Source organism: Thamnophis sirtalis, unplaced genomic scaffold, assembly GCF_051295495.1.
Source record: "Thamnophis sirtalis isolate CommonGarterSnake01/CBP01778 unplaced genomic scaffold, rThaSir2_p1.2 scaffold_10, whole genome shotgun sequence".
Classification (NCBI taxonomy): Eukaryota; Metazoa; Chordata; class Lepidosauria; order Squamata; family Natricidae; genus Thamnophis; species Thamnophis sirtalis.
This window is the reverse complement of record NW_028261390.1, coordinates 15,524,929-15,543,516: the sequence shown is the minus strand read 5'-3', so window position 1 is coordinate 15,543,516 and position 18,588 is coordinate 15,524,929. Positions and strand designations below refer to the sequence as shown.

Genomic DNA, 18,588 nt, shown 5'->3' with positions numbered 1-18,588 from the left:
ACACGTGGGTGCTGGGGCAAAGTCTTGAACTTTCAACTGGGTGGGGAAAACCTGGAAACTTTCAGATTCGGGTTTTCCTAGATGTGCCAACATGGTTTCTTTAATAAATTTAAATTTTGAAGAACCTCCAGCCTTGGATTCTTATTTGATGGCGGATGCTATTTGGAACCTTGACAAAGGGGATTTGTATGAGAAGTCTGATGCACCTTGATGATATTAGTTGCAGCTTGCAAAACTTACTGCCCTGTAATAAAATTTGCTTGTTACAAAAAGTGCTACCAGATTGCTTTTGGTAATCTAATATTATTGTTGAAAAGGAAAATATGTGCATCAGAGGGACTTGGTAAATACATTATCTATCTACATCCAAGAAAATCTTTTGGAGGAAGACATACAAAATAAATGAAACACCAGAAATATTTCATATACAAAGAGCTGACAATCTGGTACATATTTTGGACCACTCTCACCATCGCTTGACCATGGACCCTGGCCACAAGCCACACTGGTTTGGGCTGAGTCCCAAAACATTTGGAAGGGGACTTAGTTGACTATATGTTGGCTAATCTATGTTGTATAGGGGTGGTTAACAGGGTAGATAGCAAATTGCTTTTATAGCTGAGTAAATACGTTGTTATATAGTCCTTGACTTACTACTACAATTGAGACCAGAATTTCCATTGTTAAGCAAACGATTGTTTAAGTGAATCATACTAAATTTTATGACTTTTTTGCCATGGTTGTTAAGTCAATCACCGTACTTGTTGAGTGAATCATGACATCCTTAAGCGAATCTGGCTTCTCCCATTGACTTAGCTTGTTAGAAGCCAGCTAAGAAGGTTGTAAGTGGCGATCACATGATCCCAGGATGCTGGAAACGGTTTTAAATACAGGCCAGTTGCCATGCAGCCAAATTTTGATGATGGGACACTGCAACAGTTCTAATGTGAGGACTGATGGCAACTCCTTTTTTTGCAATGTTATTGTAACTTCAAACAGTCTCTCAGCCAGTCTAGGCCAGCCTGTGAAGAATTACTATTCTCCAAAGAGAATTACTATTCTCCAAAGCACCTGAGAGTAGGACAAGAAGCAATGGGTGGAAACTAATCAAGGAGAGAAGCAACTTAGAACTGAGGAGAAATTTCCTGACAGTTAGAACAATTAATCAGTGGAACAGCTTGCCTCCAGAAGTTGTGAATGCTCTAACACTTGAAGTTTTAAAGAAGATATTGGATAACCATTTGTCTGAAGTGGTGTAGGATTTCCTGCCTAAGCAGGGGGTTGGACTAGAAGACCTCCAAGGTCCCTTCCAACTCTGTTATTCTATTCTATTCTGTTCTGTTCTGTTCTGTTCTGTTGTGGGTTCCTGCCATTCTAACCTCTTCTATAGAAGAGGTTCCACAAATCTAGAGTACTGTTTAGAACCGGTTCCAGCTCCCTCCCTCTGCCCATCCGCAGCATGCTTGCCCCACCCGCCGCTCACTAATTGGCTGACTCACCAATCATCCCACCCATCTCTAAGAGTCCTATCGAAACCTTAAAGTCTTAAAGCTGTCAAGTTTAAACACCCCTGGGTTTTTTTTTCTAAAGGGTTAGGGGTGCAGGGTCTTGTAACTTGACAGCTTTAAGACTTGCGTGCTTCAAATGCCAGAGTTTCTGAGCCAACATTTTGGTTGCTAAGCAAGAGCGTTGTTAAGTGAGTTTCACCACATTTTACAAGTTGGCCATGCCCATCCAGTCACATGACTGCCAAGCCACTCCTACTAAGTCACATGGCTGGCAAGCCACTCCCACACAGTCACAAGGCTGGCAAGCCACTCCCACAAAGCAGGTGACACCTACAGAAGAAGTTCTAATTTTTTTTGAAACACACCACTGATTCTATTCTATTCTATTCTATTCTATTCTATTCTAGTCTAGTCTAGTCTAGTCTAGTCTAGTCTAGTCTAGTCTAGTCTAGTCTAGTCTAGTCTATTTCTATTCTAGTCTTCCTTAATTTATAATAATCTCTTCTGTAGTTGTGGGGAGGGAAGCACTGTCATCTAACAATGAACCTACATTTCAGGAGTTTTGCATTTTAAGCTGCAAGCATCAACAGGGTAAACCTGAATATTTACCAAACAATTTGGAAGCATATTAGGGTGGGTACATTGGGTCTTGTCTGCTGGATATTTAATTAGCCCAGAATGCATAATAATGACAGATGGGAGCCTTAACTCTAATCCCCACAATTTTGGATGGGGCCTCTAGAGAGTTTCTAAAAATTGCTTGTGATTTGTTTTTGGAATATGACAGTAGGTGAAATGTATAAAATATACAGGGATTAGTTATTAGATCTATAGAAAGCAGCCCTGATACCATTCAGATAGGAAATCTAAGGCTTGGAGATGATACAGTTCAGTTCAAGTATGCACTTCAAGGTTTGAGGGCAAACCAATTAAACTTCAGCCGCTCGGAGATGTGCAAAAGAAAAGGAAATTGCCCATCAGTTATAATGAGGAAGCATTAAAATTCATGCAGCTATTTTTATTTGTAGAGTGGGATATAAATAACAAGGAAGGTATTTTAGAGGAGACCGATTCTGCCAAATTTCAGTAGGATGTCTTCGCTATAATATTTCCACTGCATCTTTATTTAGAAAGTGGTAGATGGGTGAAAAAGAAAAGGACAAGCGAGCAGGTATCAAGCAAATTAATGGGTGTTCTGTGTCTTGAAATAATGAGGAAAATATCCTGCTTCAACTGAAGCTTAAGTTCTATTTCCTTAGTTCTCCATTTGCGTTTTTGCCTCTGTTCACTGATGGGTTCCGGGAGAGTGGTGAAATTCAAAATTTTTTACTACCGGTTCTGTGGGCGTGACAGGGGAAGGATACTTGCAAAATCCCCATTCTCTCCTCACTCCTGAGGGAAGGATATTGCAAAATCCCCATTCTCTCCTTACTCCTGATGGAAGGATATTGCAAAATCTCCATTCCCTCCCCACTCCTGAGGGAAGGATATTGCAAAATCTCCATTCCCACCCCACTCCTGAGGGAAGGATATTGCAAAATCCCCATTCTCTCCTCACTCCTGAGGGAAGGATATTGCAAAATCTCCATTCCCTCCCCACTCCTGAGGGAAGGATATTGCAAAATCTCCATTCCCACCCCACTCCTGAGGGAAGGATATTGCAAAATCCCCATTCCCTCCCCACTCCTGAGGGAAGGATATTGCAAAATCTCCATTCCCTCCCCACTCCTGAGGGAAGGATATTGCAAAATCTCCATTCCCACCCCACTCCTGAGGGAAGGATATTGCAAAATCTCCATTCCCACCCCACTCCTGAGGGAAGGATATTGCAAAATCCCCATTCCCTCCTCACTCCTGAGGGAAGGATATTGCAAAATCTCCATTCCCTCCCCACTCCTGAGGGAAGGATATTGCAAAATCCCCATTCCCTCCCCACTCCTGAGGGAAGGATATTGCAAAATCTCCATTCCCTCCCCACTCCTGAGGGAAGGATATTGCAAAATCCCCATTCCCTCCCCACTCCTGAGGGAAGGATATTGCAAAATCCCCATTCCCTCCCCACTCCTGAGGGAAGGATACTGCAAAATCTCCATTCCCACCCCACTCTGGGCACCAGCCAGAGGTAGTATTTGCTGGTTCTCCAAACTACTCAGAATTTTCGCTACCAGTTTTCCAGAACCTGTCAGAACCTGCTGAATTTCACCCCTGGTTGGAATGTTTGGTTGTTGAGCTTGGCTTCTTTTAAGAATGACCCCTTATCTTAGACCTAGCGGATCTCTTCAGGATCCCAAAAGTGCTTTTTCAAAAGGCAATTGGGCTTTCTTTGTTTTTCCTTGAAGACATTTCACTTCTCACCCAAGAAGCTTCTTTAGTTCTGACTGAATGTTAGCGACTGGAAGGATTTATATTCCTTGCAGTCAACTGGCCATTAGCATCCTCTCTGAGAGTCATTGAGGCTACTTGAAATCACCTGACTAGTGCCCTCAGGGTCACCTGACTAGTTTAAATAGGTATGGACCAGTGGTGGGTTTCAATATTTTTTAGAACCTCTTCTGTAGGTGTGGCCTGCTTTGTGGGAATGGCTTGCTGGCCATGTGACTAGATGGGAGTGGCTTGCTGGCCATGTGACTGAGTGGGAGTGACTTGCCAGCCATGTGACCAAGTGGGAGTGGCTTGGCAGTCATGTGATTGAGTGGGCATGGCCAATTTGTAAAATGTGGTGAAATTCACTTAACAATGCTCTTGCTTAGCAACCAAAATGTTGGCTCAGGAACTCTGGCATTGAAGTGTGCAAGTCTTAAAGCTGTCAAGTTACAAGACCTTTGCATCCCTAACCCTTTAGAAAAACAACCCCAGGGGTGTTCAAACTTGACAGCTTTAAGACTTGTGGACTTCAACTCCCAGAATTCCTCCTCTTGCTCTTCATCTTGATGAAGTGCGGACGGGCGGGGGGAGGGAGCTGGAACCAGTTCTAAATGGCACTGTAGATTTGTGGAACCTCTTCTATAGAAGAGGTTAGAACTGGCAGGAAATCACCCCTGGTGTGGACCCATTTTTGGAACAGCTGAAAGGACTGTGTAAAGAAGAGATAGGTTGTGTCGTACACTTCCCCTGAAGAAACTTCTTGGATGAGAAGCAAAACATCATCAAGGAAAAACTAAGAAAGTACAGTTGCCTTTTGAAAAAGCATCTTTGAGACAACCATGACCTGGATGACTGAGAATCTCCATAGACCTCTCTTGGGGATGATCTTAGAAGACTGTGCTTTAACTTGTTCTGGCAGGGCAACATATGTTTGCTTCAGAGGTGGGCTTCACATAATTTTGCCACCGGTTTGCCGTGCACTAAAACTGTGAGCATGTGCCTTTTGCGCATGCGTGCAGCCTTCCACACATGCACTTTGCTTTGCATGTGTGGCTTAGAAAATGTGGCTAAATAGGATGACATAGAATCAGGACAGGTGGGCTGGCCCACTTGCAGGTCACCGTTACCGGTTCGCCCAAACTGGTCTGAACTGGCTGAATGCCACCACTGGTTTGCTTCTTTTGTTTTCTGGCACACAGTTTAGGCAGACCGTATTGGAAAACCTTGTCTCCTTCTGAGCGTGACTTCTTCCTGTTATGGCTGTGGCTTGCTGCCTATGTTAATTAGTTTGTAGAAGCACAAAATTCATGTATGGTGAGACATTATGCCACAGAGATAGTCAGTTCATAAAAAGTAGGGTGCCCCAATGAAAGTGATATGTTAAGCTTTGCTAGTCCGATTTCTTTTGGAATGAAATGCTTGGCCTAGAATCTGTAAGAGTTAGCATGGCATCCATTTGTTAATGTTAAGAGACTTAAACCTGCCCCAGTTATGGAAAACATAAAGATTAGACCCAAGACCTAACTGAATTTGCCTGAGCCCATAATCAGAGTGCTGAGAGTTGAATTCCTAATTATATTCATGAAATCAGCAGAGGTGAATATTATCCTCATAAGTACCATATTAAAGTTGTCTGAACACATCAAAGAGATTAAAGAGAATTAAGTCTAAACAATGTTAGCCTTATGACTCCAGAAGGCCTCCGAGGTGATAAAATGTGCCATTCATGTCAGTGTCAGACAAGTCATCATGTCACACAATTTTCCCCTCCCCAGCATCACCACTTCTGCAGAAACAATTGAGGTTGTAAAAGTTTTTTTTTTACAAAAAGATTTTTTTAATTTACCAAACTTTGTTTTAAAGTGTCCTTGGGGGGCAGAATGTACACAAGAAATCCTGCCAAAGTCTTTGTTTTAAACACACTCTTCAGATTATATTCACTATTAGAGATGGCAAAATTTCTTCAGTATTTTTAGGATTCAGATATCACACACACACACATACACAGAGAGAGAGGGAGATAGGGAGGGAGGGAGGGAGGGAGAGAGAGAGAGAGAGAGAGAGGGAATGAATCAATCCAATTTGAAACAATCATGGAATATTTTGAACTTATTTCCAGCATTGATGATAAAATTATTTGATTGAAATATTATTTTATTGGTAGAATTAATTAGAAGAGGATGGTTTTATGAATTCATGTTCACATGCCTACACAATGTAAATGCCATCACACAGACAAAATTGATCATAGACCTTCATTATTCATAGCTGTGCATTACACTGTGCATTATTTATAAAATGTGCCAATCTATTAAAATCACATTCCTCTGCCTAAGGTTGGTTTACCCTGCTTATGTCTTGCCCTGACATATTAAACATCCTTATGAAGATTGATATGCTTCCTTTCTGTGATGTTGTGTTTCTACTTATTGTAGGGATAAGCTTAATGATTGCAGAAGCACGCATTTGATCACTTAGCATCAGATAATCTCAGAACATCAGAATAACGGATTGGAAGGGAACTTGGAGGTCTTCTAGTCCAACCCCCTGCTCAAGTAGGAAACCCTAAACCATTTCAGACAAATGGTTGTCCAATTTCTTTTTAAAAACCTCCAGCAATGGAACACCCACAACCTCTGCAGGCAAGCCTTTCCTCTGGTTAATTGTTCTCACTGTCAGGAAATTTCTCCTTATTTCTAGGTTGGGTCTGTTTTTAATGATCTTCCACCTGTTACTTCTTGTCCTGCCTTCAGGTACTCCAGAGAATAGATTGACTCCCACCTCTCTGTGACAAATCCTCAAATATTGGAAGCATGGCTGGCTGGGGAATTCTGGGAATTGAAATCCCCACATCATGAAATAGCTTAGATTGAGAATGCAGGATGGCCAGATTGGAAAAAAAAAAAGGCTTAGTGATTATTACAAACAAAACAAGTTGAACCCAACTTCTAAATGACTTTAGCCCAAAGGTGGTATTCAGCCGGTTCGAACTGGTTCGCCCAAACCAGTAGTGGAAATCATGGGTGAGCCCACCTACCTGCCCATTCCGGCTCTATGCCATCCTATTTAGGCACATTTTTTAAGACCGGGAACATGTGCAGAAAGCCCATGCGTGAGCAAAGCGCATGCGTGGAAGGCTGGGCACATACATGGAAGGAGCGCACGTGGTGAACCAGTGGTAACAAAATGTTAAACCCACTGCTCCTTTAGGCATAGCAATATTCACTGTGCTCAACAGTCCTCACCCACTGGATCGCGTCAATGGGTGCTTTTCACAAGAATATTGAGCAGTGTCCTTACTGATTCATTACGTTCTTTCTGACAAACTAGGATCTATCTCACAGTCCTTATTTCTCTGCTTCCTTTCAGATATCATGGGTTGAACCTTCTTCAAGAGAAGAACCATTTCCACTTCTTCTGAGAAGAATCCTTCCAGTATAATGAACAAAATGCTGTGAAAATTGGCTGCTCTGTTCTGCTGGCTTTCAGTGCTATTAATGTATGTTATGGGAATGAGCTCCATGTCTTTATGGAACAAGTGGGTTATACACAACTGAACAACACTTCCATTTCAAAGCATGTGAAGGTGCCTCGCCCATTCATTTTTAGGAAATATAGAATTTTGGGCTATTCCTGTGTATAGTAAGGCATATTACTGTACACTATCAGAAAAAAATACCTGTGCCAATCCTTCAAGCTAACTGAGTCACACTGTAAGAAGAATTGTAGGAAGCTAACTACGGTGTGTGTGTGTGTGTTTCTGTGTGTGTGTGTGTGTGTGTGTTTAGATAAGAGATGGATAGATAGATAGATAGATAGATAGATAGATAGATAGATAGATAGATAGAAGATAGATAGATAAATAGATAGAGATAGATATATAGAGATAGATGATAGATAGATAGAGATAGAGATAGATAGATAGAGATAGAGAGATGATAGATAGAAGATAGATAGATAGAGATAGATGATAGATAAATAGATAGATAGATAGATAGATAGATAGATAGATAGATAGATAGATAGATAGATAGATAGAGGTAGATAATAGATAGATAGAGATAGATAGATAGAAGATAGATAGATACAGATAGATAGAGATAGATAGAGATAGATGATAGATGATAGATGATAGATGATAGATGATAGATGATAGATGATAGATGATAGATGATAGATGATAGATGATAGATGATAGATGATAGATGATAGATGATAGATGATAGATGATAGATGATAGATGATAGATGATAGATGATAGATGATAGATGATAGATGATAGATGATAGATGATAGATAGATAGATAGATAGATAGAGATAGATGATAGATAGATAGATAGATAGATAGATATAGATAGATAGATAGATAGATAGATAGATAGATAGAAGATAGATAGATAGAGATAGATAGAGATAGATAGAGATAGATAGAGATAGATAGATAGATAGATAGAGATAGATAGATAGAGATAGATGATAGATAGATAGATATAGATAGATAGATAGATAGATAGATAGATAGAGATAGAAAGAAGATAGATATATAAATAGCTAGAGAGATGATAGATAGATAGATAGATAGATAGAGATAGATAGAAGATAGATAAGATAGATAGATAGATAGATAGATAGATAGATAAGATGATAGATAGATAGATAGATAGATAGATAGATAGATAGATAGATAGATAGATAGATAGATAGATAGATAGATAGATAGATAGTAGAGCTGGAATTCTTGATAAGTAAATCCCAGGGAATGTGGAGAAGAGAGATACTGATTTGTGCAACATTCCCTTGACTTCAGGGCAGTTTCTTATTACATGGGTGGCAAACAGGTTATGGATACCGGATTTAGAAGGACAATGTGCCTTTCACCATTTTGAACCAATTTTGGATATTCTGAAAGCAAGAAACAAACAAGAAATACTAATACTCGTATGCATATTAAGCCCAAAGGATCTTCTCCCCCCCCCATCTCTGCAAACTAGGCACTGTGGTATGAATCCAGACAATTGCTATTTCCATAATGGAACAATAGGTTAGTACGAGATGGAATCCAGCCAGGAGCTTGATAAAAACTGCAATATTTTCCTCAAGATTCTCCCAAGACTCAAATGTTGTTTCATACCTAATAACTTTCTAGTTCTGCCTGTTCTGAAACTGCTGGAATTATGCAGATTTAATTCCCAAGCTTGTAACGGCAGGAAATTACATTTTTATTCCCTCATTTTTTAAAAGGCACTGAATGCTTGGAAACCTAGTTTTCAGAATTTTTGCTGGAACATTTCTATGAAGTATGTCGTTTTAAAATTATAATTGTTATGGGGTGGGGTGGGGCAAGACTAGTGGATACATCTTTTTTTAGGAAATATAGATTTATATTTCCAAATTATATGAGCGATGGTTGCACAGTGGTTAGAATGCAGTACTACAGGCAACTTCTGCTGACTTCTTATTAGTCCCACTCCAAGGCCAGATGGCGTGAGTAGTCAGGACCCTGGTCTCAGGCTGTTGTCGCTAAATGCCAGGTCTGTGGTTCACAAGGCTCCCCTTGTCCGGGACCTAATTTTAGACGAGAGGGCAGACCTAGCATGTATTACTGAAACCTGGCTGGGCCCGGAGGGAGGAGTCCCCCCCCCCACTGAAATGTGTCCAGAGGGTTTTCAGGTGCTGCATCAGCCGTGACCCCAAGGAAGGGGTGGGGGAGTGGCCATTGTTATCCGGGAATCTTTAGTTCCTCGTAGGATCCCTGCTCCGGAGCTTGTCGGGTGTGAGTCCTTGCTGGTGAAGTTGGACCTTGGAGGTCAAGTGGGCTTGTTGTTAACGTACCTGCCTCCCAAGAGCGTTGCAACAGCTCTCCCCTCACTCCTCGAGTCAGTAGCCAAGCTGGCAGTTGAGTTCCCCAGGCTTATGGGGTTGGGGGACTTCAATTTGCCTTCGTTTGGTGAGCACTCCGATGGAGCGCAGGAGTTCATGGCTTCCATGACAGCCATGGGCTTGACCCAAGTAATTCGGGGCCCGACTCACTCAGCGGGTCACACGCTCAACCTCATATTCCTCTCAGAGCAGTGGAGTTGTGATCTTGGTTTGAGGGGTCGCGAGATCTTGCCACTGTCATGGTCGGACCACTTCCTACTGAGGCTTGATTTTCAGAGGCCAATCCCCCACTGTAGGCTCCTTGGTTTACTGAGGATCTCTGGGAGATGAAATGCCAAAAGAGATGCCTAGAGCGCCGCTGGAGGTCCAGTAAATCTGAGTCAGACTGAGCACTGTTAAAAGCCTGCATCAGAGCTTACCTTCTGGCAATTCGGACTTCTAAAAACACCTATATTGCCACTTTGATTGCATCCGCTGAGTCGCGCCCAGCCGCCTTGTTCAGGATAACCCGCTCCCTCCTGAAAGGGAGGGATACGTGAAACCCTTTACAAGGTAAAGCTGAGGAATTTGTCCAATTTCTCGCGGATAAAGTTTCTTGGCTTCGGACAGATCTTGACTCCAATTGTGCAGAGCCAGCCGAGGTACCGGGGGTGGGTCTTGAGCGGCATCTATGTATTGATTTTCAACTTGTTACCCCCGAGGAAGTGGACAAGGCCATGGGAGCAGTGAGTGCCTCCACGTGTGCACTGGACCCGTGCCCCACCTTGCTGGTCGCGAATAGCAGGGAGGTGACACGGGGCTGGATCCAGGTGATAGTTGCTGCCTCCCTTCGGGAGGGGTTCTTTCCCCCCCTTAAAGGCGACGGTGGTGAGACCCCTCCTGAAGAAACCATTTGGATCCAGCTATTCTAAATAACTATCGTCCAGTCTCCAACCTCCCCTTTGTCGGGAAGGTTGTTGAGAAAGTGGTGGCCTCTCAGCTCCAGCGGTCCTTGGATGAAACCGATTATCTAGACTCCTTTCAGTCTGGATTCAGGCCTGGCTACAGCACGGAAACTGCTTTGGTCACACTGACCGATGATCTCTGGAGAGCCCGGGATGGGGGTAATGCCTCCGTCCTAGTGCTCCTTGACCTCGCAGCGGCCTTCGATACCATCGACCATGGTATCCTTCTGCAACGGTTGTGAGAGATGGGAGTGGGAGGCACCTTCCTTCAGTGGTTAACTTCCTACCTCTCGGACAGGTCGCAGTCGGTGTTGGTTGGAGGGCAGAAGTCGACCCCTAGGCCCCTTAAGTATAGGGTGCCACAGGGTTCGGTCCTGTCCCCCCTCCTGTTTAACATCTACATGAAGCCGCTGGGTAAGATCATTTGGCGGCACAGGATAAAATATCACCAGTACGCGGACGATACACAGCTGTATCTGTCCGCCCCATGCCAACTCAGTGAAGCGGTTGACATGCTGTGTCAGTGCCTGGAGGCTGTTAGGGTCTGGATGGGTGTAAACAAGCTTGCACTCAATCCAGACAAGACCGAGTGGCTTGTGTTTTTCCTTCCCAACAATTGGCCATGTATTCCATCTCTCAGGCTGGGGGGTGAAATTATACACCCCTCAGACAGGGTTCGCAATTTGGGAGTCCTCCTGGACCCACATCTGACTTTAGAACATCATTTGTCGGCTGTGACCAGGGAGGCATTTGCCCAGGTTCGCCTGATGCACCAATTGCGTCCCTACCTGAACTGGGAGACCCTTGCAACAGTCACTCATGCCCTTGTGATCTCAAGACTGGACTACTGCAATGCGCTCTACATGGAGCAGCCCTTGAAGAGCATTCGGAGACTCCAGCTTGTCCAGAATGCAGCCGCGTGAGCGATTGTGGGTGCGCCTCGGTACACCCACATTACACCTATCCTCCGCGAGCTGCACTGGCTGCCTATTGGTCTCTGGATACGCTTCAAGGTGCTAGTCATCACTTATAAAGCCCTTCATGGTATTGGACCTGGGTACTTGAGAGACCGCCTGCTGCCAATTACCTCCCAAAGACCTATCAGATCCCACAGACTAGGCCTCCTCCAAATTCCATCCGCCGGCCAATGCCGATTGTTGACCACCCGGAGGAGGGCCTTCTCTGTGGCTGCTCCAGCCTTCTGGAACGATCTCCCCGTGGAGATCTGGACCCTCACCACCCTTCAGGCTTTCTGCAAAGCCGTCAAAACCTGGCTGTTCCAACAGGCCTGGGGCTGATGAGTTCCCATCCCCACTCGAATTGTGTGGCTGTTGACTGCTTTTAAATTGTTTCCATATTTTGTTTGTCTGTTTTTATTGCTTTTTGTCTGTATTATTCCCTTCCCCTTTGGTTTGTTAGCCACCCTGAGTCCCTCCAGGAATAGGGCGGCATACAAGTGTAATAAACCTTGAACCTTGAACCTTCTGGCTGCCAGAGGTTTGGCAGATCGAATCTCACCAGGCTCAAGGTTGACTCAGCCTTCTATCCTTCCGAGATGGGTAAAATAAGGACCCAGATTGTTGGGGACCATAGGAGGACTCTTAGAGGGGGCTGTAAAGCACTGTGAAGCAGTATATAAGTCTAAGGGCTATTGCTATAACCACTGCATTTGTAATGCCCTCCTCACATACATGTTTAAACCTGTACATTATATTCTGAATGTGTATTGGTATACTTCGTAGTTTGTGGGATTGTGATCAACAATGATATTATATTGCACTGTACTTTCTATATTAGCTTGCACAGAATGGCAATAGCATATATTAGGTAAAACTGTATTGCAGTTGTGCTGCAGTGAATGTGCCAAAATCTGCATGTGATTGGTACTATCCTTAGTATTTGCAGGAAATTCTGCATGTGGATCAGTAGACCAAGGCTGTTAGCATACCAATAGCAAGAGCTCTTAGACGTTTATAGTGTTTTAGAGTGTTTTACAGCCCTCTCTAAGCAGTTAACAAAGTCAACATATTTTCCCCAACAATCTGGGTTTTCCTCAAGATGCTTTTTTATCTGCTTATTGAAAGATAATTATTGGGATTTATTTATTTTATTAAATTAAATAAATGATTTCCAATTACTGCCGAGAATTTTTTTTTGAACTCTATCAAGAAAAATCTGACTCAGTGCAACACCCATACAGATTATAATGGGTTGTCCATTTTATTGATCTGTTTAAAATTAAATGTGCTCTAATTACTGTTCTATTTTATTTCCAGTTTATTATGGTAATTATAGTTACAATATCTTAGTTCAGTTTGGAATGTTACGAAGAACTAAAACAGAAACGTTCAGAATTCAATTAATTTCAGTAATATTTAATTGAATCTCCTTTTATTTGGACTTTATCTAGAATTAATTAGGCAATTAAAGTTACATGCGAGCACTTGCCCACTATATGTTCTCAGTCAGTGGTTAGGAATCTCCTTACCTTTAATACTAGTTCTCCAATCAGTCCATTCCAAGTCCCATTCTCCAGTGGAAGCCCGTATTTTTGATCTGGTGCAACATAAATTTCATATGTGAAGCCAAGATAAGTAGATAAAGATTCCAGGACATCAATTGAGAAACCCTGATATTTCTTTGGTTTGCCCAGAACATTTTCTGACACCATCACAAATGGTTCCTCCTATACAGAGAGAGAGAAAAAAAGAATGACACTTAGGGCAAAGGAAATTCATATTATAAAATAAAATTTCACTATTCTTTATCCCAGTTTCCTCCTCTCATTTCCTTTTTAAACTTGTACAACTCTGAGTGCTGGAAGTTCAGGAATGGACTTACCCATAGGGCCATTTTTCGTGCTCCGGAAGTGAAGCCTCCTGAAGCCTCCGGAGGGCGAAAAATGGCCCTACGGGGCAATAAAAGGCCCTATGGGCAAACTGGAAGTCCTGTTTTTTGCCCTCCAGAACCTTCAGGAGGCTTCCCTGAAGCTTCGGGAGTGCGAAAAATGGTCCAATACACAAACCGGAAGTCTGTTCCCAAACTTGAGTTGTTTTTCGTCCTCCGGAGGCTTTAGCTTTAGCCTCCAGAGGGTGAATAACAGCCTTAAAAGAAGGCTGAAGTCAACTGGCCAGCATGCGCAGGAGTGCTAGAGCTGACAGGGCAATGCCTTGCGTGCCCTAATAAATGGCTCTGCGTACCACCTCTGGCACAAATGTCATAGGTTCAACATTCCCGCTGTAGCCAGTGTGAGTAGATCAACTAGCTTCCAAATACAGATTTATTGGTTAGATCTGTTTTCAGTAGAGCTGTGAATGTTTTTGTGACAATGTAACAACACTTAATCCAAGGAATCTTATCTTTCTGAAAAACATGCAACGATCACCCAGCTATATTTTAAATCACATATGTGATACAATGCCTGAACAGAATTTAGGGAACTAAATTGCCACACTTGGCTTTATACACATAGTATACAAATAGTCAAACAACTGATAAGAGTTACTGCAACACTGAACAGCAAACATATAAACACATTTTGATTTAGAGCGGATATTTTCCTGTTCAATAGATCTGATATGCTGCAGTTAATAAAAATATTTACACACACGCACATACACACACACAGTGTGAGAGAGAAAGACACAGAGACAGAGAGACACAGGAAGAGAGAGCGGGGGAGAGAAAGAGCAAGAGAGAAAGAAAGAGAGAGAGAGGTGGAAAGAATCAGAGAGAGAGAGAGAGAGAGAGAGAGGCAGGCAGGCAGGCAGGCAGGCAGGCAGGCAGACAGACAGACAGAGGGAACTAAACTATTGTGCCCTTTTTTATTTCCCTCTTCTGTTGAAATTTGATGCATTATGTACAGCTTTCCTTAGATCTGTTTAGAAAAAGAGTGAGTGAAAAGATATTCTTCATATAAAAAAAGACTTCATACCTCCTTTGTTGGGATATTAGATACTAACAGTTAATAGTTCAGAATTTGAATTTAGGAAGTTAAAAGTGACCACTAATTGCTCCTCTGATTTATAAAAAGGCTTTTGAAAAGGCTTGTATACCTTCGCTGCTTATGCTCAACTTTCAGGAAACCAAGGACAAAACTAGGCAGGTGAAGAACTTAGGGAGAACTTCTACTCCACAACAGCTAGCCATTAAAGATCCCAAAACTGTTAGGGTATTAACATTTTGCTCAAGCATGAAATAGACGACTTTTCAACTCTTGAGCTGATTTATGATGTTTCATTTTTCAGAGCATCCAAATGTTCATTACAGATGTTAAGCTCCAGGGGAAGTACACATTGCAGAAATTTTTGTGCTTGGAAACTTGCAAAGAATGCTCATTAATGTGGTCATTTCTGTAATGACCAAATAGCTCAATTGAAAATTCCATATCTTAAGGCTCTCACACAATCTGTCCATAGTTAGAAATGAAGGGTAAATTCAGAGAAAAGAAAAGAGCAGTTCTGGAAAAAGTTTCTCAAGTTAGGATGCGGTAACAAGAGTTATTCTATAAACTTTTATAGACATAAATGAGAAACCAGACATACACAAACACATTTATTTCCTTCCTTCCTTCCTTCCTTCCTTCCTTCCTTCCTTCCTTCCTTCCTTCCTTCCTTCCTTCCTTCCTTCCTAATAACAGAATAATAGTGTTGGAAGATCTTTTAATCTAACCCCCGAGCAGGAAGCCCATTTTAGACAAACGGTTTTCCTATCTCTTCTTAAAAATCTCCAGTGTTGGAGAATTTACAACTTCTGGAGACAACTGATTCCACTGATTAATTGTTTTGTCAAGAAATTTATCCTTCGTTCTAGCTTGATTCTCCCTTTGATTAGTTTCCATCCACTGCTTCTTGTCTAGCCTTCAGGTGCTTTGGAGAATATATTGATCCCTTGTTCCTTTTCCTTCCTTCCTTCCTTCCTTCCTTCCTTCCTTCCTTCCATCCATCCATCCATCCATCCATCCATCCATCCATCCATCCATCCATCCCTGTATCAGCTGAAGTCAACTTTTATGTCATGATATGCTTATGTATTTGCCTTAGGATTTTTCCCTTGATTTTCTGCAAATGATTAAGAGAATTACATTTCTGGAATCTAGTGACCACTCAAGTTGTGCAGAGGATTCTAAATATCACAGGTCACTCCAATTTGGAAAAGATCCTACACACCTTTCTTTATTATCTGAGCTTTAAGTTATAAGCTTCTTCCCCAGTTTTCTCAAATTCAGAGGATAATGGTTCTATCACTAACATATTTTATCAACTACTAGCTGATAACTTGGCGTAACCTGGGTATGTTCCCAATCCTGTATTAGAGGGATCCCCCTTGTAGAGTACTGTGAAGCCATTACCATGGCAACTCTGGGTAGAAGCCATTTTAAGACACAACAGGCTGTATCTTAACAGAACTTGAATCCAACATGCACACTATCAGTATTGAAAGTATTGTGATTTGACACTATAGATATAATTCAGTCCTTTTCTTTTCAGTGGCCCAGGCATTCCAGAGTTATGCTGGAACACACACACACACAGAAACACACACACACACACACACACACACACACACACACACACGACACATACACCCCCCCCCCCAATATTTATTTCCAGAGAGTAAGACATCTGTGTACCAAGTTTGGTTGAAATTGCTCAAGGCATTTCAGAGTTATGCATGCACGCACGGACGCACAAACATACACACAGAGCCATTTTTAGATAGATAGATAGATAGATAGATAGATAGATAGATAGATAGATAGATAGATAGATAGATAGATAGATAGATAGATAAGGCTTTAGTCAAAGCCTCTGTAAATCCAAGGGTAATAACAGCCTGAGATAGAGCAGCTATTAATCTGGTCTGGCAAAGCTTCCTACACCCATAGTTGGCTTTAGATCCTGATATAAAGCCATCTTGTTGAGATTTTTCTCAGACCATGTAGCCTTCCATATTGTGCTCTCCAAAGTCCTGCCAAAGGCAACATATTCTTCACTGCTTTTTGTCTAGAGCACCAAGTAGCTTGTTTCTGTGGGGCCCTCAGAAGGTCCAGGCAAAGGTTATTTCCACAGAATTTCAGAAAAAGTGAGATTAGTTATTATTTTCACCACATTGTTTACTAATGCTGCTTTTCATAAAATAAATATGACACTAAAATAAAGATGGCACTAATTAAACCATTGTAGATATTGAAAACGTCAAAGTACTTTGAGGAAAACTTGCTTGAGATACTTAATCTTTGAAGGAAAATTGGCTCAAGACCATTTGTAACACACCACTGGGTCATCATTTTGTGCTTGTTAAAGTGGACACCTCTAACAGATAGTAGATTCTGATCAACTGAAAGCATTTTCGATTTTCCTTCTAGTGATAAAAGGCAGCTATTTCATGATCTCATATGCTTGACAATGATGAAGATAAAAAGTAGGCGCCTCCTGATAATGTATGTATCATAGGAAGAATGGTTAGATTGTGCTGAGATGGACAGACTGACTTTAAAAATAGAAGACAGAGAAGACATAGAATATTACTTGATATGGAATAGATTTTATGAGTGGTTAGAGAGAAGAGGTAGAAATTAGATGTAGAAAGATTATCCAAATGTATGAATTTAATATAAAGATGGTTTATAATTATAAATATGCCAATATAATTAACATAATTATAAATAAGCCAATATAAACAGAAATGTAGCCAAAATTATTTTGTTACATTACTACTATTGTTACCAATATATGTCTTAATATTTCTTTTTATCTTTTCTTTATTTTTCTTTTGTATATGATATACAATACACTATATTCAAAATGTTTATGAATAAATTTTTTTTTAAAAGGAAGAATTTTTAAAAGGCAATGAAATAGCAAAAAATGAGTGGCAGATCTCCATAAAATTTCCAAAACACAATAATCTCCTGATCCATTGGAGCTCTTGAGTTAGGAAACTTACCATATTTTTCAGAGTATAAGATGCATCTTTTTCTCTCAAAAAAGAGGCTGAAAATCTGGGTGCATCTTACACACTGAATACAGCATTTTTGGTCTCCCAAAACCCTGCCTCCTTCACCAAAATGGCCGTGCATAGCCTTTAGGAGGCTTCCAGAGTGCTCCTGGGAGCCAGGGAGGGCAGAAATGAGCAAAAAATGGGCCGCTTTTTGCTCAATTTTGCCCCTCACGAGACTCTATAAGCCTCTTAAAGGCTATGCATGCCCTTTTTTGACAAAAAATGGGCCCGTTTTATTTGGGGGGGGCACCTCCCGGAGTACTTTACAAGCCTCCTAAAGGCTATTCATGCCCTTTGTTTGAAAAAAAACCCCATGGGCCCGTTTTTTGCAAAAACGGGCCATTTTTGGGAGGTCTGCAGAGTGCAAAAAACTTTTTTAAAAAAATTTGCCTCTTCAAAATCTTGGTGCGTCTTATACTCCGAAAAATATGGTAGCTTCACTGATATTCTTGTTGGGTTACAGAGAATGAGTAGAAAAGATTTTTTGCTGGCTTCAACTTTTACATTCCCAACCCAAACTGGGGAGTGTAGGTTACTTTAAAAGGGCTATGGAACATAAGCTGATTTTTCAAGAAGTGGTTTGTCCCTCTGGAGCCACAGTAGCTTAGATTAGATGGAAGTTTGATTTACAGCAATAGTCCAGAAAAGTCATGTTTCCATAGCCCTATGTCAGGAAATAAGTAACAAGGTAACATACACATACATAGAGGCTCAGAGGGGCACTTTTAAAAGAGTATTTTATACTGAAATGAGAAAAGAAAAGAAAAGTACACTATTTAGCAATAGCAATAGCAGTTAGACTTATATACCGCTTCATAGGGCTTTCAACCCTCTCTAAGCGGTTTACAGAGTCAGCATATTGCCCCCAACAACAATCTGGGTCCTCATT

The 18,588-nt window shown here is 41.5% G+C and overlaps 1 protein-coding gene across 1 annotated transcript in view; it reads right to left on the bottom strand.

Moving 5' to 3' along the window:
• GRID2 (glutamate ionotropic receptor delta type subunit 2) overlaps window positions 1–18,588 on the bottom strand; it is a 1,117,957-nt gene that overhangs the window by 220,928 nt on the left and 878,441 nt on the right. The window contains exon 10 of the mRNA XM_087724106.1: window positions 13,186–13,383. Coding sequence (XP_087580232.1) covers window positions 13,186–13,383 — 198 coding nt within the window. The remainder of the gene's footprint in view (window positions 1–13,185; window positions 13,384–18,588) is intronic.